General features: G+C 50.8%; 1 protein-coding gene across 4 annotated transcripts in view; it reads right to left on the reverse strand.

Moving 5' to 3' along the window:
* Nucleotides 1–25737, reverse strand: part of TANC1 (tetratricopeptide repeat, ankyrin repeat and coiled-coil containing 1) — a 222291-nt gene that overhangs the window by 6683 nt on the left and 189871 nt on the right. For all 4 annotated transcript variants that reach the window (XM_069497146.1, XM_069497197.1, XM_069497105.1 and 1 more), the window contains 7 exons: nucleotides 25114–25350; nucleotides 23063–23248; nucleotides 20700–20778; nucleotides 4630–4763; nucleotides 3037–3160; nucleotides 2592–2767; nucleotides 929–1061 (listed from right to left, as the gene is read on the reverse strand). In XM_069497146.1, coding sequence (XP_069353247.1) covers nucleotides 929–1061; nucleotides 2592–2767; nucleotides 3037–3160; nucleotides 4630–4763; nucleotides 20700–20778; nucleotides 23063–23248; nucleotides 25114–25350 — 1069 coding nt within the window. The remainder of the gene's footprint in view (nucleotides 1–928; nucleotides 1062–2591; nucleotides 2768–3036; nucleotides 3161–4629; nucleotides 4764–20699; nucleotides 20779–23062; nucleotides 23249–25113; nucleotides 25351–25737) is intronic.

Consider the following 25737-nt stretch of genomic DNA (forward strand, 5'->3'; position numbering starts at 1 on the left):
CTGCCTCGGCGCGGGCCCCGCTCCTGCCCACGGCCAGCGTCTCTCCCCCAGCCTCCGCCAGGGCCGCCCAGCCCGCTCTGAGCTCTTGGGACGCCGCAGGGAGGAGTGGCTCAGAGCACAGACTCAGGACGCAGACTGCTAGGTTCCCACGGCGACTGGGCCACTCACTGTGACCTTGGGGAAGCTAGTGAGCTCCCCTGTGCCTTGGTTTTCCCATCTGGAAAGTGATGGTATTATCGCTACCTCCTCACAGGGCTGCGGTGAGGACTAGGTCCAACGTGAAATGCAGGACGGTTCCTGCTACTACCGTTAGTACCTTCACCGCAGCCCCTGCCCGCAAACGCTCTTGGCCAAAGGTCCTGCACGTGGAACCGTAACAGTGACACTCCATCACTCGTTCCTTCAGGCATGTGAATGCGGTGTCATGTTGCCACCAGCCACACAGAAGGGGCTCTCCCTACCCAGCACCCCACTATCCTCCAGGGACCCCCGTTTTATCTCTGTGAAATCACACAACCTCTCCCCAGAAGCTGTGCTGGGGCGGCCGTTCTCCCGCCCGGCTGGCCGATTGCTCTAGAACGTGGTTCCCGGCCTGGGCTGCACGTCAGCGTCACCCAGTGAGCCTGCAGCTCGGCAACGCTCGGCCCCGCCATTAGCCTAATCGCACACTCTGTGGCGTGGCTCCTGGCCGTCCCTAACACAATGCCAGACCCTCCTGCAACACCAGCCTCTGCTTTCTCCCCACACTGGCCATATCGTGAGCTATGAAAACATTCCGGATACCGTGATTAAATGAGAAAGTGACATCTCCAAACACCTGACATCTGATTTCTTACCTGGGAGCAGGGCAGCCTTTGTGCTCTCCAAGGTTCTCTAAGATCTGAGGCTAACCTCCTCCCCTCTGCTGACCTGAGGTGGGGTCACTAACCTAGTTTGGCTCCTTTTCTGAGTAGCGTAACCACGACAGATGTGTTTCGACAACCAATGGCTCTGTCCAGGGGACGCATCCCACTGTGGTCCACGTGCTCAATCACGGCTCCCTTCTCGACCAGAAACAGCACCTGCGGGGGGCGGGGGGAGCAGAGGCCTGAGAAGCAGCTGGCGGCAGGAGCACGGCCACCCACCCCTCTCTGCAGGCTGGCCCTCTTAGCCTCGTTCCCATTTTAGGTGCCTCCAGCCATCCCTAGAATGGAAACGAAGTTGACACAAAGCAGAGATGAAGAGCTACAACCCACAGCCAAACCTTCTCTGCTAAAGCGATTCTGCTGTCAGCGGTGAGCGCGGGGGATGCTGGGGGTGGGGGCACATTGTGCGACGTCGCTAATCACTAGGGACGTGCAAATCAAAGCTACCACACACCAATTCACGCCTACTAGGAGGGCTACTATTAAAAATGACTGAGAAAATAAGTGTTGGTGAGGATGTGGATACATTGGGGCCCTTGTACACTATTGGTGGGAATGGAAAATGCAGTTGCTGTGGAAAACAGTACGGTGGTTCCTCAAAAAATTAAAAATAGAACTACCATAAGATCCAGGAACTCCACTCCTGGGTATATATCCAGAAGAACGGAAGGGAGGTCTCAAAGAGGTGCTTGCACACCACGTTCTCAGCAGCATCATTCACAGTAGCTGAGGAATGGATAAGCGAAATGTGGTATATCCATGCAATGGAATATTTCTCAGCCTTTACAAAGCAGGAAACTCTTTCATTTGTGGCCACCTGGATGAAGCTGGGGGACACTGCTAAATATGCCAGGCACAGACAGACAAAGACGGCACGATCTCACTTATATGTGGGATCTTAGAAGCACAGAGGAGAATGGCGATTACCAGAGGCCGGAGGGGCAGGGGAAGGGTGGTCAAGGGGTACAAAGTTTGAGTTAGCAGGAGCAAGCTCTGGTGTTTACTGCACAGTGTCACAACTACAGTCAATGATGTTTTGTTGTTTACTTCAAAATAGCTCAAAGAGAGGATTTTAAATGTTCTCACCACAAAGAAGCGATAAATATTTGAGTGATGGATATGTTGATTTGCCTGATTTGATCACTCCACAGTGTATACACTGTACCCCATAAATATATGCAATTATTTGTCAATTAAAAATAAAGCCATGTGTGCGGTTCGAGCCTGTAGTCCCTGCTACTAGGGAGGCCGCGGTGGGAGTGTCACTTGAGCCCAGGAGTTGGAAGCTACAGTGGGCTACGACTGCACCCCAGCCTGGACAACAAGCAAGACCCCAGCTCTAAAAAAATAAATAATAAAACAAAAAATAAACACAAACCAACCAGCTAATCATTCGATCGGCAATTTCTCACATAGAAAAGTGGTTTCTAAATGATCTATGCAGGAATTTTATTTATATGGATTACTATGAGAAAACCACAGATGCATGTGTGTACACATTCACATATGTGTCCGTTGTATATGGAGTTTGTGAGCAGATATTTTTAAGCCTTTAAGAGTCTATTAACATCTTTACTACAGTCCTGGAGTAGAGTGCATGTCACTGAATTAGAGAAAAATGAAAGATCCCCCGCCACATACACCACACGCAGGCACAGCCTCGGGCTGCGGGGAGTGAGCACTCACGGTCTCGGCATCTCCATAAAAGGCGGCCAGGTCCAAGGGGGTGCGGCCGTTCTTGTCTGTCTGGTCTATCACAGCTCCTTCTTCAACCAGGTACTGGACCACTGCCCTGTGACCTTTCAGACACGCCCAGCTCAGTGCTGACAGGCCCTCTTTGTCCAGAGAAGAAAGGGCGGCGCCTGAAAGAAAAGCCCATTCATAGAACGTGAACCTTGCAGGACGACGAAGCCCGGAGGCAAACTCTCCGGGTGGCAGGTCAGCCAGGCGCCAGCACGCTGAGGCCGAGTCCCGGCGTGTGGGCTGCGCCGCCTGTCCTCTCCGCTGGTGTGGCTGGGAGAACATTTCCACGGCCTAAGACTCCGGATTCAATCAGAAAGCACAGCGCGGGTGTGCCAAAGCCCTCCCCTGGTCCACCCGGCAGAAACCGATGCAGGCGACACGCAGCTACCTTTCGAAAGGAGGAATTCCACGGTGCTCAGGTGCCCTTCACAAGCAGCCACCATGAGGGGCGTCCGGCCCTGCTTGTCACTTAGGTTCACGTCACAGCCGCGTTCCAACAGCAACCTGACAATCTGAAAGAGACACTCGGAATTACAATCTCCCTGCTGCATTTCAACCACATGCTCTAAACCCAGACGGGTTTCTTGACCTTCAACAGTAGTCAGATGACTGTCTTTTAAAAAATCCCTCTAAGTTGTGTGATCCATGGTGCCTGTAAAATCTTTCCACTGTGTTCTTTTAAACAGAATCTTTTCTCAAATATACGGCCTTTTTAGCATGCCCGATTCATTACTATACCTACGAAACACCCCACGTGGAAACCGTTGTTCAGAGGAGGCGGGAGGCAAACTGCGATGGAGTCGAGACCAGATGGCCACATGGGAGACGTGCGGTAACTAAGCCCAACTCAGCTGAGCAGTGGCCTTGCGGGTCCCAAGCTGACGCTGAGGCTAAGGAAGCCCCTGCGGCAGGGCAGGGCGAGGGCGCAGGGGGCGGCTCACCCACCACACCCCCAAGCAGTGCGCTTCCCTACCCAGGGCTGGTGTGTAGCTTGCCCCTCGCAGAGGGCAACTTCTAGCAAAGGCTCCCGAAGGAGATTCTCAGTCTCCTGGATGCATCTTTAAACTGCATGTGGTGGTAAGGTTGGGAGAAAACACAAAAACCAGACAAGGGTCTCATACGACCACCAGCCCAGTGGGAACCGCTCTATCTACCGGTGAGCCCAGTCTCTCCCGGGCACACTGTCGCATCACCTCCCCGTTCCCACTGCCTTTGTGCCCTTTATGCACTGACAAATGCTTCCCAAACTTCCCTGCAACACGAGAAACACCGAGACCAGGAGAGAGGACGAGCCAGGGCCTCAGGTCAAAGCGGTGAGGTGACAGGGAACAGAAGGTGCAAACCAAGCTCTCGGAACAGGCAGCAGCAAAGCCAAAATCCTGGGGGTAGTGCACACAGCTCCACCAACGCAGCTCGTAGGAGTCGCAGAGACACGATTCCATGATACAAGCTCTGGTCTAGAAAATTATTCCTATAACGGGCAGAAGACCCTTTGTGTTTGTAGCTGTGTGTAACCTGGTGCTAGGTGTGGGGCAGGGACGTGCTCACTGTTTACACACTAAGGAACAGGGATCCCCTGCTCCCTTGAATTAAAGACAACAGTGCTTCATTCACAGCAGAAGAAAACCGGCCTGAGTCACAGCGCTGACCCAGAGGGACGACGTCTCCTTTTCCAAAGAGTGTGTGGGACAAATGGGTCACCAAACAGCAATAAGCATGCGTATGTCAGAGCAAAGCTCCTATTGCCGTGATGGGCTGCCCGCTCCACGCTTCCCTGCGCGTGTCTCTGACCTGGCTCTGGCCTTGCTCCCCAGCCTCATGCAGGCAAACGTCTGTCAAGGAGTCCTGACAGCACAAGCAGAAGCCACGAATGGGTAAAAAGAGAGACGGCTCGGGGAGCCACACGTGGTCTCGGGAGACGGGCAATGGTGAACTCAGTCCCCGCTCACTGCTTCTGAGGCACTCAGGGCCCACTGGGTACCTGCCAATGTCCCTGGCGAGCTGCACAAAACAAAGGTGGAACCCCTCTCCTGTTCGTCCGGGACACAGCAGCTCCGCGGCCCAGCAGCAGCTCACAGACCTCCAGCTTCCCTCTTCCCGCAGCGGCGGTCAGGGCTAAAGGAAAATCACGGGGAGGGGAATCGTTAGCATGTGGTGGATTAAAGATGAACACAAATTCTTTGACACTTCTCCCACTGGGAGGTAAGGATCTATGCATCCCGCCCCTTTGAGCCTAGGTGCGCTGTGATAGCTCCGACCAATAGAACACAGCAGAACGATTCTGTGCCAGTGTCTGGACCATCTGGGCCCAGGTCCTAAGCGATGGGCTATTTGCATTTTCTTGGAATGCAGATGCCATACTGTGAGGAAGCCCAAGCAGCCCTGTGGTGACGCCCACAGGGAGACCTGGGGTGTGGCTGACAGTCCCAGCTGAGCTCCCAGCAGACAGCCAGCACCGGGCAGCCAACCACGCGCACGAGCCATCCTGGAAGTGGGTCGCCAGCCTGAGTCAAGCTACGCCAGCTGCAGCCATGTGAGCAGAGGTGAGCCATCCCCACCACGCCTGGCCCGAATTGTAGATTCAGAAGTGACTACGTTTTCTTTTCATTTTTCACAGCAAGAGATAACCAGAATGTAGTGGAACACACACAGAGAGTAGTATTATTGTCCAGTCTGGCTTCTTACCCTAAAGTCGTAACATTTCATTCAAGAGTAATTACTGAGGCAGTGAAAAGCATATCGCATCATCCCTGCCTTTCTGGAGCTTAGAATCTCTTTAACCCGTCAGGATTCAGTTAGGAACTCTAGATGAAAACAAAGAGGACCCAACCATAGAAGCCTCGCGTGGGTAAAACAAACTGGCGTGATCCCAGAGGCAGCAAGCTGCCCGTCGTGGGGGTGCTGCGGGGAGTTAGCTAAGGGTAAAGCAAAGATGGCAGGAAGGGAAACAGAACAGCAAGTCTCAGGGTGCTTGTGACACCCTCATGTCTGTGGCCTCCCTGCTGCCCGATTCTCAACTGGGTGCGGGGGCAGTAAAAAACATGGGTGCAGAGGTGCTTCTGCTACGTCCTGTGAATCACTGCCTAGAGAAAGGACAGCAGTAGTGGCAGAGACAATCCCCGACAAGCTCCTCTGTGCGACAACAGGACAGGAAGGGGCTGAGCGGCGTGGGATGGAGACTCCCAGGTGGGACGACACAGAGGACGAATGGGGTGGTTGAGTGTGATGTGTGGCTCTACCCCTGGTGCCTGCCCGGGATGACGGTTTAAATACAGCCTCGAACCTGCACATTTCCAGCTTCCAAAATAGAGAAGTGTCCCTGCGGGTCAGTAAACGGGCCTCTCTGCCAACGGGGAACACAGGAATAGGCCCTTCGACAGGTGAAGTCCAAATGCCAACGAACTTAAGAAAAGTGCCGCACCTCATTAGTAATCCAGGCAACTGAGATGGATGTGGGAGGACGGGATGCTCGTGCACTGCCGGGAGAGGGAAGTCGGGCGGCTGCTCCAGAAAACAGGCTGACACTAGTGAGTGGCAGACACACGTGTCCTGAGACCCGGCCACCCCATCTGCAGACCCGCACCCTGCAGGCACCCTTGGGTGCACCAGAAACTGGGGCAGCACTGGTCACAGCAGCCTCAGTGGCCATGAGCAGTAGAATGCGTCAAGAGATCACGGTGCAGTCACACAACAGAAAGCTACACGTCAACGAACATAAACACCATGCAGCCAAATACAACAGAGCGGGTCAGTCTCACAAACTTAATGTTGATTCAAAGAAACAAAATACCAAAGAATGTACACAGGTGACCTGGTTCATACATAGTTTGAAAACTGCTAAGAGGCTCACTTATGGGCCTCCTATTACAAAGCGTGGACCTGGCTCAGTGTCCCAGAACCTCAGAGCCGCCCAGGACTCCACGGGAGCCAAAGGCTCAGGAATGCTGCCTTGCACATGCACGCCTAGGTCTGCCTGCCCTCTTGGAGACCTCTCAGGACAGCTGGCAGATGCCCCCTCTGGCACCCACAGTAAAGCCCAGGGAAGTGCCTGATCCATGACCTCCTCTGGCCACACCAACCCTGGTTTCTAATCAGCATGGCCCTGGCTTAACCACTCCCCCCCACCCCCCCAGCGCCACACCCAGGAGGATGCAAACCTGAAACCTGGGCCTGATCTGAGACAAACGGCAGTTCCTCGAAGAAACAAAGTCTCTGTGGACTGTCCTCAGGGTCACAGTGTGGCATGGCTGGTGATGTCACCTCTTCACGTCATGGAGGTATCCACCTCTGCAGGATGGGTGCCTTGAGCTCTGCTTCCAAGGGGAGGATCTTCCACCAGTGAGGGAGGAGGCGGGACTCACAGAGGGAGCCAGGGCAGCAGGCTGTCCTATCCTTGGGGACCTAAGGATGTCAAGGTCAGACCTAGGACACAGTGGGGAACGCACCCCTCCTCTCCAGCCTTCCAGGAGGGTGAGTCAGCTCTCACTTCGCGTTGGGTCCTCGTGGGTGTGGACCTCAGCAGTGAGGGGACCGGCCCCTCTTCGGGGGCCTCATCACAGACCAGCCCTTGGGAGGGTCTGCGCGGCAGCCCAGGGAGGCCAGGGGAGGTCCGTCAGCCTGGCCAACTCTGAACGTCCCACTCGGTACTGCTCGCCACCTGGGCAGCCTGTTTCTTGGCAAGAAAGAGGTCACCATATTTCTCCAGAAAGGTATGTTTATCAAGGGCTCTGTCGTGATCTATGGTCACAGCAGACAGCACTAAAGGCACAGGTGGCGGACGAGAGGAGACACAGATCAGGAACTGACTGCCGGCTTCCCAGGCCGTACTGTGGGCAGCAGGAGCAGGGAGCTGCCGAGACGCTCTGGCAAAGCAGCAGCATTTTTCCACGAGGCACGGCCAATTCTGATGGCAGGTTCTCTTCAGCTCTCTGTGGCAGGACAGACTCTGCACGCAGTGGGACATGGTCCCTTGTAGCTCCAAGGAGGTATCTGGTAAACCCAGCCACGGCCCTCATGAGAGGTCAGTTGGCACCAAAGCGTGTGCTCAGTGAGTCATTCTGGCAGAGACCCCACACACAGGCTCTCAGAAAGTGAGGGACTCCTCAGCCCTGGGACCCAGGGGTCCAGGACAACACGCGACAAGTGACCTGAAGACACAGCTCTAGTCTTGGTTGCTATGTGTGACCCTGGCAAACCCACAAGGTCTCTGGGCTTCAGTTTCCTCATTTGTAAGCTAAGAAGTCAAGCCAGATTAGATTTACAAAGACTGCAAAGGTTCAGCAAATGTTATTCTAATTTCACTCTTTAAATGCACCTTAACTATTTAACAATTTGTAATAAACACAATACTCCCCACAGCACATTTGCTGTTACTAAATTCTGACACCCAGAGGCCCAGCGCATTAACAAGGGGGACCAGCGCAACTTGTCATTGGGCAGTCTTCATGATAATGCTTCTCCTGTCATCTTTCTAGTCAAAGAATTTCTTTTCTGACTAGAAGAGCAATGTTAACAACAGTTGCCATCTGCATCACGGATCTGGATAGATGTGGACTTTGTCAAGATAGCGCAACCGGAACAAAACACCGAAGGGAAGTGGATGCTACAGCTGATCGGGACTGCAACTACCATCCATATTTTGTATCACGCAAATGGGCCCACTGTCCCTACTGAACATTTCAAACTTAGAAACGTGCATTAACAGAATGGTACTTGTATCAGTTTTATATACTGATGCACTGAGGTAGCGGTGGGGGCTCCCAGACCCAAAGTGTTTGAAAATCAGTGGCCAAGGTGATCCTGCACGTACTAGGAGAGACTAAGCAAGCCAGTCTCCGTCCCTGCTGTCCTGGGATCCCCGTCACTGTCTGTTCCTGCCGTGATGATACTGTATGTGTTTCCCACCAACACAGGCTCAAGACACTTTATATTGCAGGAGACCAGAATATGCCACCCCCAAATATGACTGTAGGAGACTAGAATATACCACCGCAAAATATGCCTTGTTGGCATAGGATTATTTTGAGAAACTGCAGACACAGAAGAATCTCTGAAAACAGAAGTTACCCTTGTGTAAGAAATTTATATCATAAAGGAAATCTCCATTTGGAAGGGTGTCTTCCTTTCTGTCCCAGGAAGAGAAGGATGACTAAATCCTAGAGACTCCTCAATGGAGAATCCATCTCACACCCCTCGTGCTTGTTGACTGCTTTCCCTGTACCCAGCCTTCCTCACACCTTTCATCTCTGTTTTGGAGATGCTGGGAGGGAGAAAATGATTTTTTCCTCCCCTGCAATATGCAGTATCTGTCAGTGGCCCTGAAGTGGTTCGTGAGCTGGAAGATCTGGGTGCTGAGCCACCTGCAACTTCCCTCCAAGCGGGGAGCTCCTTCGCTTCCTCCTCCTCTGGCTGTGACTGACTAGGAGGAATAAATCAACACAAAGACACACGTGTACTCGCGCACAGGCATGTGTGCTCCAGAGACGGGGCCAGTGTCTACGCAGGACTCCGCAGGGAAGAACACACACAGGACTCTCCCATTTGACGAGATCTGAAGCGGCCAACCCACCACAGCAATCCATTCGTTTATTTGGTAAACAAGTTTCGTCCCCATTACAAATGGGGCCTTGAAATCAGGATTTCTGTTGCATCCGCTACTGAATTTTTGCAACAGCAGCACATCAGAAATGTCAGTCCCGCACTAAAAATAGGGGCTGTGTGTTTTACGGAGGCGTAGGAGAAGCCAGAAGTTGGAGCAGCTGACAACGGACGAGAGCGCCACCCTGGGCCTGGCGACTGGGCTGGACCCGTCCTCCTCCACCTCTACCGCCCACTTGCTGTGGGGGATCAACTACCCTTCCAGGGGACGGGGACCCGTGAGCACCGGCAGCCTTTGCTCGGGCTGAAAGCAGATCACATTCTACAAGCAAATTCCTGGAAACATGTGGATGGACGACAGGATCTGCGTTTTCCCGTTTCTACTCAGATTGAATATTTTGGGGCTCATCGCTGCAAACTCCTGAGGCTAGGGGGTATCTCAAGTTTCAGCAGCCACAAGGACTTACAGACACCATATAAGGAAACAAGCGACTGAAGAGCAGTCAACTATATGCTTAAGCAAACAAAATCACAGCAAAACTATGCTCAGGAATTCCAACTATTCTGCTGAAAGGGCTGAGCCCTGTGCTGACGCCAGGCCCTAAGGAGGGTCAACGCCAGACCAGAAACAAAGCGGGGTGGGGCTCAGGGCAGGAGAAGAGCGCGCCCTGCTGGTGGGGCAGTGTCCCGTCTTCTGGCCAATGAAACACAAAGACGAAAAAGAAACAAAGACTTGGTATGAAATAGAAGCTTTAAAATCAACACAAACATATGCCACTTTTCAGGACTCAAACTGGACACAATTTGTTTTACTTGCAAGATCCTTAACAAGATGGCATTTGTGAATTAAATTCCCAGGAAAGCACAAATTTTCTGATAATCTGAATAATTTCACCTCAAGATTTGTAAATGGCAGACGTTCATTTTAGGAAAAGCCTGACTGATACTCGACAACCTGAACCATTGGAAGTATCAGTGAGATATAGTTCTTTGTCCCATAAAATAGATCGTTGGCAAAAATCTTTTACATGTTAAGGTTCTTTGGGCAAAAATTTGATTCATAAAACCTTGACCGTCAACTTGCCGGGGAATAGTCATTCCACAAACAGGACTGTTTATAAAATTTTACAGCAGATCTGTCACTCAAATACACGGGAACGTGCTACGCAGGTACGGGATGGCTCTGCTTGACGGTCCTAACAATGGATCATATTCCACCCTCATTTGTTTCCAGACCCAATTTGGAGACTTAGAGAGAAGGAACAGGTAGGTGCACACAAAGATAGCTCCCCCCTTACAGACAACTGCCTTTCATGCATGACCCACTAGTGACCTCAACCATTCATTCTCCAAGCCAAATGGGGCACTTGGGCACAGCAGACCTCGCCTGCAGAACACATTTCCCGCCAGCTAAGCAGAGGGCCCAGCTCTGCCTGTACACCTGCTTCATTTGTGCCATCTATTTCCTACTGCACTGGCTTCTCCCATCTTTTATAGAAACGAGTAGGAGATGAAAAAATGAAAGCACTGGCATTAGTAAGCAGCGGGGTTCTCATAAATGTCATCTAATTGTGGCCAAGGTGAAAACCACTAGATGTAACAAAGAGTCACGTCTGACCTTCAGCTGGTGGCTCCACGGACACACCCCACTCAACTGCCAAGGAAAAGAACAGGAGAGAGTGTACCTGGACTGGGGGAATTACTCAACTATTTTATCTCAAAGGAAAAATGTAACTGGGATTTTATGATCTCTTTTACGCTCTGGGAGTGATACTCTGCCCCTCCTACTTTCTGACAACTGTCATTTGAAGTTGCTGCATCCAGAGGCTGACCTGGGCCTGTGTTTTGCTTTGCTGCCATCTGGAGCTGGGCTGTCAAACTGAGGCTCTCAGAGCAGCTGGCCCCCAAGTCCCCTGACTGAAAGTCACCCCTTCACCCTGCTGCCAGAAGCCAGGAGGCACCCTGCAGGAACAGGGCTAAGATCTGCAGAAGCTGAATCTCAGTGCCTTGCTTCCTCAGGCATTTCCTTCTGTCTCTGAGGAGAGGGTTTCCATCAGATAGAAGAAAATACTTTCCAAGAGCTATAAATTCTTTATCTCTACAAAGACTGGGTAGTTACTTAACCTAATCCTTAACAATTTAAAGGATAAAGTGCAACATACACACCCCAGGATTGACCAAAGCCCCTGCTGGGAGGAGCTGGCTGCTCAGCGACCTTGTGAATGAGAAGTCACGTGCCATTGTGTAATGACGACATTTCAGTCCCGTAAGATTATAATACAGTATTTTTACGGCACTTTTTCTATGTTTAGACATGTTTAGATACACAAATACTTACCACTGTGTTACAACGGCCCACGGTATTCAGTGCAGGAACATGCTGTACAGGTCTTAGCCTAAGAGCAACAGGCTACACACATAGCCCAGGTGTCCAGCGGCTGCCCCATCCAGGTTTGTGTAAGTGCATGCTAATGTTCACACAGCGAAATCACCATGCTCATGTTCACACAGCGAAATCACCTAATGACGCATTTCTCAGGAGCCTGACTGTACTTTCTGAATTTAACAACTCAGTTGTTGTTTGTAACACCTTGCTTGTTCTCGTTTGGCAAAACTCTCCCAGGAGGGCCAGGATCTCCCAAGGGCTGTGCTGGGGGCAACAGGCTGCAACCAAGCATCACGTAAAGGCCCTGCTTCCCCACCCTCCCCAGACATCACCCCATGTCCAAGGAGTTATCTATCAGAGGTTAAAATCAGGAAGAAATCAAATCAGGGGAACCAAAACACTCCTAACTGTGCTACCAATTCCATTGTAAAAACAATCTCTGTGGGTGGGTTAAGGATTAAACATGAACCAAATTGCCAAGGAGCTCTTTTAAAAAATAAAATATGCAACTGCCACCAATAGGACTTTACATGTGTGACCAAAATTTTTCTTTCCTACTCTTGACCTATGACTTCATCTTCCTTAAGTAACTAAACTGCCAAATAACCATATGATTCCATTACTTAAACATTTATTTAAATACTCTATCGACCAAACATATAGCATAGATAATAGATTATAATAATAGTTACTAATGATCAACTTACCACAACCCTGGCAGCATATAACATCTACTCAACACTTAACCAACTTCTGGGCGCTGCAAGTCACTTAGGTTTTCCCTACAGGATGCATTTAGGAAAGTCCATGTGTGTTCAACACATATTCTCCATATGCCCCCAACAAGCAATGCACAAATCCTTTCCTCCCAGTCTCCCATCTGAAATTCTGCCCTGAGATGTACCTCTACAGTCATGCATTGCTTAACGACAGGAATACGTCCTGAGCAATGTGTCATTAGGTGATTTCGTTGTTGTGTGATCAGCGTGTGCGTGCACAAACCCAGACGGCACAGCCTACCGCACACTTGGCCATATGTGGCCTGTTGCTCCCAGGCTTATGGGACCACCATTGTACATGTGGTCCCATATTGACTGAAACATCATTACGTGCTGCATGACCGTGTATATGAATGCCAAACTCAACCCAGTACATTTTAAATTTACTTTATAATCCTACCAAGCCCTTCCCCTCTCCAAAAACCCTAAGGTAAAGTTCAAATGCATGAAAGGTCATTGTTAAGCCGGCAATAAGGCATCCTGTCCCCCGTGTTCCAGGGCGGCCTTGGATGTGGAAAGCCCGCTGTCCACGGCCTGGGTCTACTGTGACGGGAGCTGAAGGAGCCCCAGGGTGGGAAAGTGCAGCAGTCCCACGGAGACAAGGGGGAAACTTTGAAATTATCTAGTAATACATACAACTCGTTACCCAGTTTCACAGCCCAATATGGAAACAGGTGCCACAACCTCCTCCCCCAGTCTGGCCCGGAAACACCCACCCCAGCTGCCAGGACAATGCCCGAGACTCAAGTTCCAGAGGTAGCCATGCTCTGTCCACAGTTCTGTCCAGAGTCAGCCAATGGTGAGCTACGATTAGCACACGCTGAGCTCAGCTGCTTCAACGTGCTCCAAAAAGGCAGGTGTGCTATGCGGCTGAATAACCTACTCAACGCACGGTGGAGAAAACTCAGCCCTTCTTAGGAACAGAGGCAAACAGTGTTTTTAACAGATTTGACAATAAGAAACAATTATTTACATGACTAAACTCCTTTGGAACGTATTTACCAATTAAAATAGCACGAACTTCACATAAAAGAACCCGCAAGATGAAGTGTTTCAGTCAGACTTTCAACTAACTCTGGAGGGGCACCCCCTTTCAGGCCTGAGGGAAGGGCACCCCCAGGGAGCAGTTGGCGTCCTGCCTGTGCGAAGCCCAGGGCCAGGGGTCTGGCGGACCAGCCACCGAGCAGGCAGGACCCCTGAGGGCCACTGCCAGCAACCAGCGTGAGGGCACATCCCGGGTGCAGAGAGGGAGTGTCACCGACACAAAGATGGGCTCTGCCCACACCATGCTTAGCTGCTAATAGCTGTGTTCCCAAAGATCCAACACCCAGCCGCCCACACCCTCCGCACAAGTATTGCAGGGCCCTGGAGTCCAGCAGGACGTGACCTGGCTAGGATACAAAGAAATCAGGATTCCGGGTCCCACTAGTGACCTCCTTATTCCTCCCTCTTCGATGTGTATTTCTCCCAAATTATTCTGCAAAGTGAACATCACCTGTCCTAAAAATTGTATTGCTTTATTTTCTTTAAATCCATTTGTTCACTTGGTCAATACCTATGTGACAAGCACCAGACTACACCTGCACTGTCCAATCCCATGGCCACTAGATCACATTTAAATATAAATAAATTAGGATAAAATAAGATTTTAAAATGCAGCTCCTCAGCTGTAGAAGTTTCATTTTAAGTACTCAACAGCCGCATGTGGCCAGTGGCTACCATGCTGCACAGCAGAGAGAACATTTCCGTCATCACAGAGAGTTCTACCGGGCAGGCGCTGTGCACACAGGTGAATTCTACTGGGCAGGCAGTGTGCACACAGGTGAGTCCTACTGGACAGGCGCTGTGCACACAGGTGAATTCTACTGGGCAGGCAGTGTGCACACAGGTGAGTCCTACTGGACAGGCGCTGTGCACACAGGTGAGTCCTACTGGGCAGGCGCTGTGCACACAGGTGAGTCCTACTGGACAGGCGCTGTGCACACAGGTGAGTCCTACTGGACAGGCGCTGTGCACACAGGTGAGTCCTACTGGACAGGCGCAGTGCACACAGGTGAGTCCTACTGGGCAGGCGCTGTGCACACAGGTGAGTCCTACTGGGCAGGCGCTGTGCACACAGGTGAGTCCTACTGGACAGGCGCTGTGCACACAGGTGAGTCCTACTGGACAGGCGCTGTGCACACAGGTGAGTCCTACTGGACAGGCGCTGTGCACACAGGTGAGTCCTACTGGACAGGCGCTGTGCACACAGGTGAGTCCTACTGGACAGGCGCTGTGCACACAGGTGAGTCCTACTGGGCAGGCGCTGTGCACACAGGTGAGTCCTACTGGGCAGGCGCTGTGCACACAGGTGAGTCCTACTGGGCAGGCGCTGTGCACACAGGTGAGTCCTACTGGGCAGGCGCTGTGCACACAGGTGAGTCCTACTGGGCAGGCGCTGTGCACACAGGTGAGTCCTACTGGACAGGCGCTGTGCACACAGGTGAGTCCTACTGGACAGGCGCTGTGCACACAGGTGAGTTCTACTGGACAGGCGCTGTGCACACAGGTGAGTTCTACTGGACAGGAAGTGTGCACACAGGTGAGTCCTACCGGACAGGCGCTGTGCACACAGGTGAGTCCTACCGGACAGGCGCTGTGCACACAGGTGAGTCCTACCGGACAGGCGCTGTGCACACAGGTGAGTCCTACCGGACAGGCGCTGTGCACACAGGTGAGTCCTACCGGACAGGCGCTGTGCACACAGGTGAGTCCTACCGGACAGGCGCTGTGCACACAGGTGAGTCCTACCGGACAGGCGCTGTGCACACAGGTGAGTCCTACCGGACAGGCGCTGTGCACACAGGTGAGTCCTACCGGACAGGCGCTGTGCACACAGGTGAGTCCTACCGGACAGGCGCTGTGCACACAGGTGAGTCCTACCGGACAGGCGCTGTGCACACAGGTGAGTCCTACCGGACAGGCGCTGTGCACACAGGTGAGTCCTACTGGGCAGGCGCTGTGCACACAGGTGAGTCCTACTGGGCAGGCGCTGTGCACACAGGTGAGTCCTACTGGACAGGCGCTGTGCACACAGGTGAGTCCTACTGGACAGGCGCTGTGCACACAGGTGAGTTCTACTGGACAGGCGCTGTGCACACAGGTGAGTCCTACTGGACAGGAAGTGTGCACACAGGTGAGTCCTACCGGACAGGCGCTGTGCACACAGGTGAGTCCTACCGGACAGGCGCTGTGCACACAGGTGAGTCCTACCGGACAGGCGCTGTGCACACAGGTGAGTCCTACCGGACAGGCGCTGTGCACACAGGTGAGTTCTACCGGACAGGCGCTGTGCACACAGGTGAGTCCTACCGGACAGGCGCTGTGCACACAGGTGAGTCCTACCGGACAGGCGCTGTGCACACAGGTGAGTCCTACCGGACAGGCGCTGTGCACACAGGTGAGTCCTACCGGACAGGCGCTGTGCACACAGGTGAGTCCTACCGGACAGGCGCTGTGCACACAGGTGAGTCCTACCGGACAGGCGCTGTGCACACAGGTGAGTCCTACCGGACAGGCGCTGTGCACACAGGTGAGTCCTACCGGACAGGCGCTGTGCACACAGGTGAGTCCTACTGGACAGGCGCTGTGCACACAGGTGAGTCCTACTGGACAGGCGCTGTGCACACAGGTGAGTCCTACCGGACAGGCGCTGTGCACACAGGTGAGTTCTACCGGACAGGCGCTGTGCACACAGGTGAGTTCTACCGGACAGGCACTGTACACACAGGTGAGTCCTACTGGACAGGTGCTGTGCACACAGGTGAGTCCTACTGGGCAGGCAGTGTGCACACAGGTGAGTCCTACTGGACAGGCGCTGTGCACACAGGTGAGTCCTACTGGACAGGCGCTGTGCACACAGGTGAGTCCTACGGGACAGGCGCTGTGCACACAGGTGAGTCCTACCGGACAGGCGCTGTGCACACAGGTGAGTTCTACCGGACAGGTGCTGTGCACACAGGTATGCCCAAGGGACAGCCTCTCCTCAGACAAGCAACACTCACAATGAGAGACATCGACATGAGTCCTAGGAAGGAAACTGCAGAGTGAGCCAAGGCCATCGGCGGGGACAGCTTTGCGTACCAGACAGGCAGATCTGCACAAATGGCGAACGCTGGGATAGAAGGGCCTCTGTTCCCTTCTACTCAGAGTGAGAAGTTTTAACCAGAAACGCAGAGGGCAGGCTCACACCTGAGTGGCCTGGAGTTTGGAAACACAGTCCTGCTGACAACTCACAACCGCATGAGGTCACCGGTTAAGCGTCTCTGGTCATTTTGGTTCAGGCTGATTCACATCAAACACTGATGTGGAAACAGTAACTCAGTTTAGCCGGGGCTTCGTGGGAGGCAGCATGGACTTGTCATGGCTGTGGAATGCCTGAAACAGAGACGACACAAGCTTCTGGGAGGTTTTTGCCATGTTCCAGGCTGCCCAGAAACGATGGGACCGACACCGTCTGACCAAGTCTGTGAATGTCACAGAGCCAAGAGCCTTTGCAGCCTGGATGGTGGCGGTGTTAGACGCAGGCACTTGTCATACCACTTCTTATTCTCCATCGGAGCCTTTCACAGCAGGGGTATGGGGAGCTCAAGACTCACTGGAACAGCAGAGATGATTTTGAAGGGTTTGTCTATAACATCGGACAAAAGCAAATGGCCCCAGATTGTGGTGAAAAGGGAAACTTACATAAGCTAAGCCTTCTGCTCTCCCGAATCAGTAGAAGTAGTCTGGAAGTTTTCTAAAAGTTGTGGATTTATTGCAATAAACCCCAAAACTAAACACTGTTTCCATTTTTGGTGAATGTCTTAAAAATCTATTACACACTTCCTGTCTCTTCAAACCTAAGTTGGAACACTTTCGTGATGACGCTGATGACTCGGGGTCACCAGCAAGGAGATGCTTGGGGGCCTGAGGGTGGCCTGAGGGGCCTCCCACTGACCTGCTGTTCCCTGGCTGATCACCCCTTCTGAGAACAGGCTGCTTCTTTCCAATCAGCGACAGGCAAGACAACCACACTTGCGCATTTGCAATATGAAATAGACACACTGAGACTCCAAGGGACTCTCCTAGCAAGAAAGTGGAGGACTTTGTGCACTGACTCAGCACCCCTCCCTAGAACTGCGGCTGAGAGCGAGAGGAGAGACGGCAGCAGCTGTGCTCCCAACAGCGGGCATCGCTGCATGGCAGACAGCAGCCTCCAAGGACAGGCAGGTGCGTCAACAACAGAACAAGACTCTTCCTGTAACCGCATTAGCTGGCATTTTAAAGCCAAGCTGTTTACAACTAAATCTATACTGAACAGATCCGTCTAAATGTATACACGGGTTCAAAGAGAAATAACGAACTGCATTACCATACAAAGCTTCCAGGTGTTCTGCCAACTTCCCACAACCTAGAGGAGTCACACTCTCGGGATCCTATCCTTGTGCTATGGCTAAGGACAGATAAGGTACATTCTAGGGCATTCTGGACACAAAGCACCACTGACTGCACCCAGGAACGAGGCTCAAGTAAGAGCAGGAAGCAAAACAACCTCTTTCACTTCTGAGGCTTCCTACAGCAATGAGAAACAACGCCCATGGAGTGTAGCCACACAGGCTGGGGAACTGCCAGGGTTTGCCGTTTGAAGTCGAGGCTGGGTGAGAAGTAGGGCTGTGAGCTGACCCATTTGCTCACGGGATCATGATCAAGGCCCTCAGTTCACGAGGAGTGCGGCTCCAGCAGTCCACCTGCTTGCCCCGTCTGCCGTTGTTCTGCACTCGGGGCTGGCGAACACAGACCCTCCATGGCCAAACCCCAACACAGACCTCACAGTCAGGACAACATGATATACGTTAGTGTAAATCCCCACATTTGCAGATATTCTCTCATCTAAAACTTCCCCTACAAGATTTCAAGGTATTCCTTTGACAAACACAGACCTGGAGAGTAGTGGGGCTTGGGGTAGTCAATAATAGTGGTTATTTTTTAAGGAACACAGGAGAAAGGGACCAGACAGAAAAAGGCAGAGAAGGCAAGGTTGGTTCTGTTGACACACAGTCCACAGAGAGCCACAGTGGCTCTATACACCTGCAAAATAGTGCTCAGCTTGCCTCTTCTTGATTTAAGTTTTTAAGTATCTCAAATAGACTCTTGGCTGACAAATTCCACTCTAAGGCCTGGTGAGGAAGGGTGTGAATGGCTTCCCAGGCTGCAAAGTGGTCCGAAGGTTACGCATGAGACTTTGGAAGGGAGGGGCTGAACTATTATTTACCTTTTTGCTAATACTGGTAGGACAACTACAAGGAGATGGATGAACTGTCAACAACCTGACAGAGCCTGGAAGTAGATCTTTCCCCAGTGGAGTCTCTGATGAGAACACAGCCCTGGTCAATACCCAGATCACAGCCTGCTACGACCGGGCAGCAGAGAACCTGCCAAACTTCCCGGAATTCTGACCTATGGAAACTGTGAGATAATAAATGGGTATTTTAAAAAAAGGAAGGACAGTGGGAATTCCATAGTTTCTCATGTGTCTCTTTAGCCATCAACTGACTGGCACATTCTCAAGTGGGGAGATGCTGAAATTCAGAACTGGTCATGGAGAGAAAAAACTGCTTACACAGAGCCTTCAAAGTCAGCCCTTCTCTGGAATTTTCTGCCAGAAAAAAAATCATCTTGAATATTAAAACTTAGAAATTCCCATTTGAGCTGAGTGTGTGGTGTTACTACTACTATCCCTAAGCCCCATCGTCACCATGGGCGTCTCTGTGTGTCACCCTGTGTCAGGCATTGTAGACAGCTTTGCACATGAGTTCTCCATTTTTCCAGAAGCTATTGGTCACCTGAAAAGACCTGGGATGCTTGTTAAGAAAACAGAGTCCTGGGCTCTCCCTCAGCCTAGTGAATCAGAATTTCTAGGCACAAGTGTCCCAAGAGATTCTTATCATCAGGGATCTTTGGGTAAAATTGCTTTACCTCATTTAGTGTGTTCCACAATCCTAGAAGGCAGATATTATTCACCTCATTTGGCAAGGAGGCAAAGTAACTTGTCCAAAGTGCCTGAACTAGGCAATGAAAGAGCAGAGATTTAGGTTCTGGCTGTCAGCAGGTCATGTTCTTATTTACTCGACTGTTCTGCTGCCCACTCATTACGTGGAATTTGGCAGAAACTTTTCCTTCACCAAATCATAGAGCAGCCCGTACTATTTACAAAGGTGGGGAAAGGACTCCATAAAGAATTAGTGGCAATATTTAAATCTACACGTTTAGCCTTACACATAACCCAACCCTGTCTGGAGTCCCGAGCTTTCTCTGCAACCCAGGGCTGTGCCCAGCTCCCGCTTCAGCCCCACACTGAGTAACGGGCAAACGGTGACAGCCCTGGAGGGGGCCACGGGGTTCTGAAGGGCAGGCCTGCACTCCTGCCAGGAGCATCTCTACAGCTTTTCCTAAGTGTGAACTAGCTAATACTCTCTCCACACCACCATTTATTTTGTTAGCAAAGTACTTAGAAGCATTTGGAAACAAATCTGTACAAGAGAAATAGAAATCATATACATTATATACACACACTGAACATAACCTGCAAATGCATATTAAACACTCTTGCTTATAGTTATTAAAAAACAACTCAATTTAACCTCTTAGATGTCTGATACTAATCCAGTCAAATGGAAAATTTCAAAGCAGCATTATCTATGTTAGTCTCACAAGTACCAACTCAAGTCTTCACACTAAGATGTTCTCAACTCAGGCTTCCTTCCCACCATAGAGACCAAAGGAAACAGAGTTGACAGCTTGCATTTAGTATTTTAAGTAGGCTCCATGAGGCCTGAGTTCTACCCTGTTCTACAAGGCAGGGCAGGCCACAGCCTTCTGTGCTGAGCCACCTTTAATTCTCGTGAAAATGGGGATGGAAGTTCCTGCCCAGCTCACTTTGCACAAGTCACAGGAAGGCTGGGTCAGCTAGGATGTGTGAAGACTTGGCAAACCAGAAAGTACCACCTTATTTAGGTATTTTCATTTGACACTCATCAGCTGTATGGTAACTGCTTGTCTAATTCAAAACGATTCAAATTTATGCTTCTAGCGAAGTTTTACTACTCATTTGGAAGGTTTAAAAAGCTCTAAACTTCACATGCCTCATGATAAAATAAAAAGAGGACTACATGCATCACAAGTCATTCTCAAGACAATTAGGCCAAAACGGGAGCTCAGACATCCATCCAGCAAGCTGCCCCAGACTGCAAGCGGAGGAACCATAATTACCTGTTTCTCCCCACAACGTGTCGGTGCCATTAACTTCTATCTCATGTTCCTTTTCCATTCCCAGCAAGCACTGGACCACCTGTCAGAAGTGGCAAGGTGATTTAATGAGTTCTCACAGCAATAGGTGCTTATTATACTCCACGTATCAAAGTAGAATGTGTGTTGTTTTTTAACCATTATTATCTCATGCTGCACAAGGAGAGAAAATATAATGAAAACCGTTTTCAAGCATAATTCATATGCGATTCACACTTTCACTTGGAGAAGAGTTTAAAAAAAATTCAGTGCATTTCAGCAACATTGTTCAGGATTACTAGGTACTCAGAATTCTAATGAATTCCAGCATGACCCAAATATGCCAGCCTCATCAACAAAGGACACGGCAGATCACACAAAGTGCAGTTTCTGCATAAAATCACCAGAAGATGGTGAATCCATCTTTCACAAGGAAGGAAAACAGGCAATATATACCTTTTTCAATAAAAATTTTTAATAAGTACTGTCCAAATAATTTTCTACTGGCAGCATTATTGTTTTCTGTTACAGGGAATCTGCTGGTCACAGAGCAGGCTGGGTCACAGGAACGGGGGCAGTAATGCTGGCTCTCAGGGAGTCGGAAGCATTGGAGCTCCGGCGCGGAGCCAGTGTTCACCCTGAGCGAGAGCAGCAACAGGGGAGCAAGACAAAACCGTCCTCCCGTCCCCCAGCCCATAGCCTCTGTGGTGAGCTGAGTAACGGGCCCCAAAGACGTCCACGTCCTAGTCCCAGGAACCTGTGACCCTAAATGGCAAGAGGGAATTGCAGATCTGATTGTGAATCTTGAAACGAGGTGATGACCCTGAATTATCAAGGTCCACATCTGATACACACGTGATCTAATGGCAACAGTCCTTGTAAGAGTGACAGGGGAAATCTGGGTCAGAGGGAGGAGGAGAAGGACGACAGACACCAGGGTTGCAGTGATGCACTCTGAAGGTGGAGGACGGGGCCACGAGCTGAGTTATCCAGGTGGCTTCAAGAAGCTCAAGAAGCTCAAGAAGGCAAGGAAACGGGTTCTCCCCTCCTGGGGCCTTCTGAAGGAGCACTGGCCCCTGACACCTTAGTTTTAGACTTCTGACCTCCAGAACTATAAGAGTAAGTATGTGTTGTTTTAATCCACTAAGTTTGTGGCCACTCATTTCAACAGCTTTAGGAAACTAATAAACCATTCAAGGCTTTTGGTGAATCAGTCTTGCTTTTTTGATGAAATGGCTGCTGGCCGTGCTGAGGCTGTTTCTGCTCAGCGCTGCTCCCGGCCAGGTTTAAAGTGAGGGGTGAAGGTGAGTTTAGAGAAGGTCACGTGGTGATCATGGTGCTCCCGGTGATGATTTTCCACATTTCAGACCCATTCAGATTTCGAGAACAGTCAAAAAGGGAAAACATCTACATTTTCAGATGTGTGTACTTAACACTCTCTGTATATGTGTGTGTTTCTAACGTTTTAAATGCCAAAAATCAGCCAGCCAGCATTTCGTGTTTGTGTGTATGTCTGGCCTTGGGTTTTAAATGCCGGAAGTCAGTTGGCCAGCTTTGCACTCAAATTTACTTTAAGTCATTTTGGGGAAAGAATCTCACCAAATACTAGCCTCTCTAATTGCCTGAAGATAATTCAAAGTGAGAAATACATGCAAGAGAGTAAAATGTTATTAAATTCACAGATAAAGGCAAGGCACACAGGTCAGGAGAGGAAAATTAAATCTTCAAACTGAGGAATACTAACACCTGCCAGAAATAAATGCTCTATTTAACTACTGCATGGGGTTTTCCTTCAGTGCACGAGCTGCAAACGACAAGCATTCTTACACGCTATCAGAGCATTAAAGCTCTATTTTTAAAAATCCTTCAAATATTCGAGAACAATTTTAGAACCAGGATTCCATGTGATTATTTTTAAAAGATCACAAGGACAAAAGAACGAATCAAAAGGGGAAAAAAATATAAAACAGCAGGGCTAGAGGGCAAAGTAGAGCAGGGAGGGAAGGGGGAAACGGATTAGGAAGAGCAGAGAATGAATGTCTCGGGAAGGCTCCACCCTGGGAGCACCAGGCCTTGCACAGAAGAACAAACCCGCCTTTCCCCGCCCACACACACAACACTGTGCGCCCTCCTCTGGGTTATCCCTCGTGGAAAGGACATGATGCCAAAGGAAGACCTTCTATTGCAAGTGGTCAAAGCCAACTGCTAGTTCTTGAAATCCTCATCTTCTTTCATTCCTTCAGTGTGTTGCTGCCTCGCAACTCAGAAGGCGGTGACTGGCAAAAGCAATTGACTCACTGGGCTGCAGCTTCTAGTTTCCTAGGAAGGAAGCCCTTGGCCCCACTCACCGAGCTGTGGCCCATGCTGGCGGCCGCCGTCAGTGCCTGCTGCAGGGCATGGCTCTTCCTCAGTGTGCCTGGCTGGGCAGGCCCTGCCGACCACTCACAGGCCAGCAGATACTGGAGAACGTCGCAGTGGCCCCGCAGTGCACTGTGGACAAGTGCACACTGGCCCTTCTTATCCAAGTGGTCTACCTGGGGAGCAGGAGCAGAGAAAGGACACAGGTGAGAATCACCTTTCCTCCGAGAACATGGGTCACCACCACTGCTGTGTGCGAACCCCACCCCACTGCAAATGTACATGGGTTCCCATTCCAACTCATTTTTCTGGAGAGCACCGAGCCTCCGTCTCGTTACTTCGTGATAAGGAATGCACCATTCCAGGCCTCGGGCTCCCTTTGCAGGTCTGGCCATCACAAGACACCCTCCTCACCCTGTGACCTTCCAGCACACTGCGTGGAGCTCCAAGCTGTCTTGTGAGCATGTATGAAGACACAGACCGAAACCTCTGACAAAGCCCTATTCATCTCAACTTTGGTTCCCGGGTGGAGCATTCTAAGTGTACTGTGACAAGCTATGACTTATGGGAGTAGAGCAGTTCTCTGGTCACTGAGCCAGTGGAGCCACAGAAAGGGAGGAGTCTGGAAAACACAGCTCTGAATGAGGAGAGGCAGGGAGGGAGTCTAGGTGGCATCTGAGTGGGGAAGGAGGCCACGTGTAGGCAGGTGAGGGCAGGGGTGACAAAGTCGGGGCAGGTCAGCTAGCCAGAAAGGGAGAGTGCTTGAGCGCTGTACATCTTTCTCAAGGCCCGAAGGCAGCAGGCAGCCCATCACTTTGCGTCTAAACCCAGGGTATACTGGGGCTGGAAGAGGAGCCCAGGGCCCAGCCTCAACATGCTTGCAAACCCCGGGGATGCTCTGTACCCTCGGCTTTGTAAGAGTCACCGACGTGACACCCAGCCTCCTCCTACAGAGCTTTCAGCTGTGACGGGAGGGCGCCTGCCGGCCTCAGAATAAAGCTAAGGGACAGCTGGGACCTGGAAATGGAGGCCTGGTGTCATGCAGCAGTAATGTACCACTGCGAAGGCTGAGCTGCAACATTTCCCTTCTTAATAAGCCTGAAGTTCATTCGTCCCAAATGTTGGGTTTTTGAGAGAAAGAAACAAAAAGGCTCCCATAGCTACTATAAACCTGATATTTTTTGAACTTTAAATATCCTAATTAACAAAAAAGGTGAAAGACAATTATCAGCAGTTATCTCTATTGCTGTTCAAAGGGCACATTTCCCAATGAAATGCTTATCGTAAACCTTCTGCTACTGCTGCTAGCGTATTACTGTGAGCTGGGCCTCATTCTCATTTACCCTATTAACATTGATAGCTCCAGAGTAACTTGTTTAACAATATACAGTTATTTCATATACATGATTTGATGCCTGCACAACCACCCTGTGGCAGGCACCGTCGTTATGTCCATTTTACAGATAAGAAGACTGAGACATCCGGGCTCAATAACTTGCCCAGCGCCTTAGCTGGCCCGTGGAGAGGTGGTGATTCCAGACAGTGTAGTTCCTGCAGCTCAGGCCCACAGCTTCAAAGACCCATGGAACTCATGTTATTGTTTTAAAAAGGGTATGGTATGAAATAGGATAAGGAAAGGAGAAGGAAAAAAAAAAAAAGCAAACACTTAAAATATTTTCAACCAATCGTGGTGCTGTGTTAAATTCTAGGTTGATACCTGCAGGGTTTTTAAGGATGGCCCTGCTCATGTGGCCAGTGGCCAGGTCTCCTGGCGTTCTGCCTCCCTTTGTGCCACGCTAAGCAGAGCAACAGCCTGTGAGCAAAACACACGGCCCAGCGCTCTCCCAGGGCTGCTCCGGACTGACCGACACCTGCAGCCCCACCCTCTCTGCTTAGGCTGTGGTTTCTCAGCTCAGTGGAACTCGACAGAGTAGAGACGAGACTGGCTCAGATGACAACAATTCCAGCAATGGGATGAAGGCATTTCCCCACCCCATCCCCACGCCCTGGCCAACCCCACTGGGGGAGGGCTGCCACGTACCCTTGCTCCCTTCCTGGTCAGCAGACACACCAGCTTCATGTGACCGGCAGCTGCTGCATAGCAGAGGGCGGTCATGCCGTTCTCCGATGTTCCATCCAGGCAGGCGCCGAATTCCAGGAGCAGAGTGACAACTTCCTCGTGGCCGAGGTGAGACTGGACGCACAGGATCGGGGCATTATTCAACACTTCTGTCCTGTAGTTCACGTTGGCGCCTCCCAGAATCAAGAGACGGCTCACCTGTTGGACAATGTAATTTCTCACGTAAATGTCAGTCTCAGCAACATCTATGGACAAGGGCGGTATCCTTAATTTTTTGTATCAGTTTAATTCACTGGTTCTCAAACTTGAGTGTGTACCAGTATCATCGGGATTACATTCATAACGTGCAGTCTCACTGGTGGGAATGTAAAACGCCACAGCCACAACAGGGAACAGTATAGAAGTTCCTCAAAAAATTAAATTTTGGCTTTGTTATCTTTGTGATACCCAGCAATCCCACTTCTGGGTATCTATCCAAAAGAACTGAAAGTAGGGGCTTGAACAGATATTTGTACACCAGAGTTCGTAGCAGCCTCAGTCACAACAGCCAAAAGGTGGGAACAACCTTCTGTTCACTGGTGGATG

The sequence above is a fragment of the Eulemur rufifrons genome, chromosome 1 (assembly GCF_041146395.1).
Source record: "Eulemur rufifrons isolate Redbay chromosome 1, OSU_ERuf_1, whole genome shotgun sequence".
In the NCBI taxonomy this organism is placed as follows: Eukaryota; Metazoa; Chordata; class Mammalia; order Primates; family Lemuridae; genus Eulemur; species Eulemur rufifrons.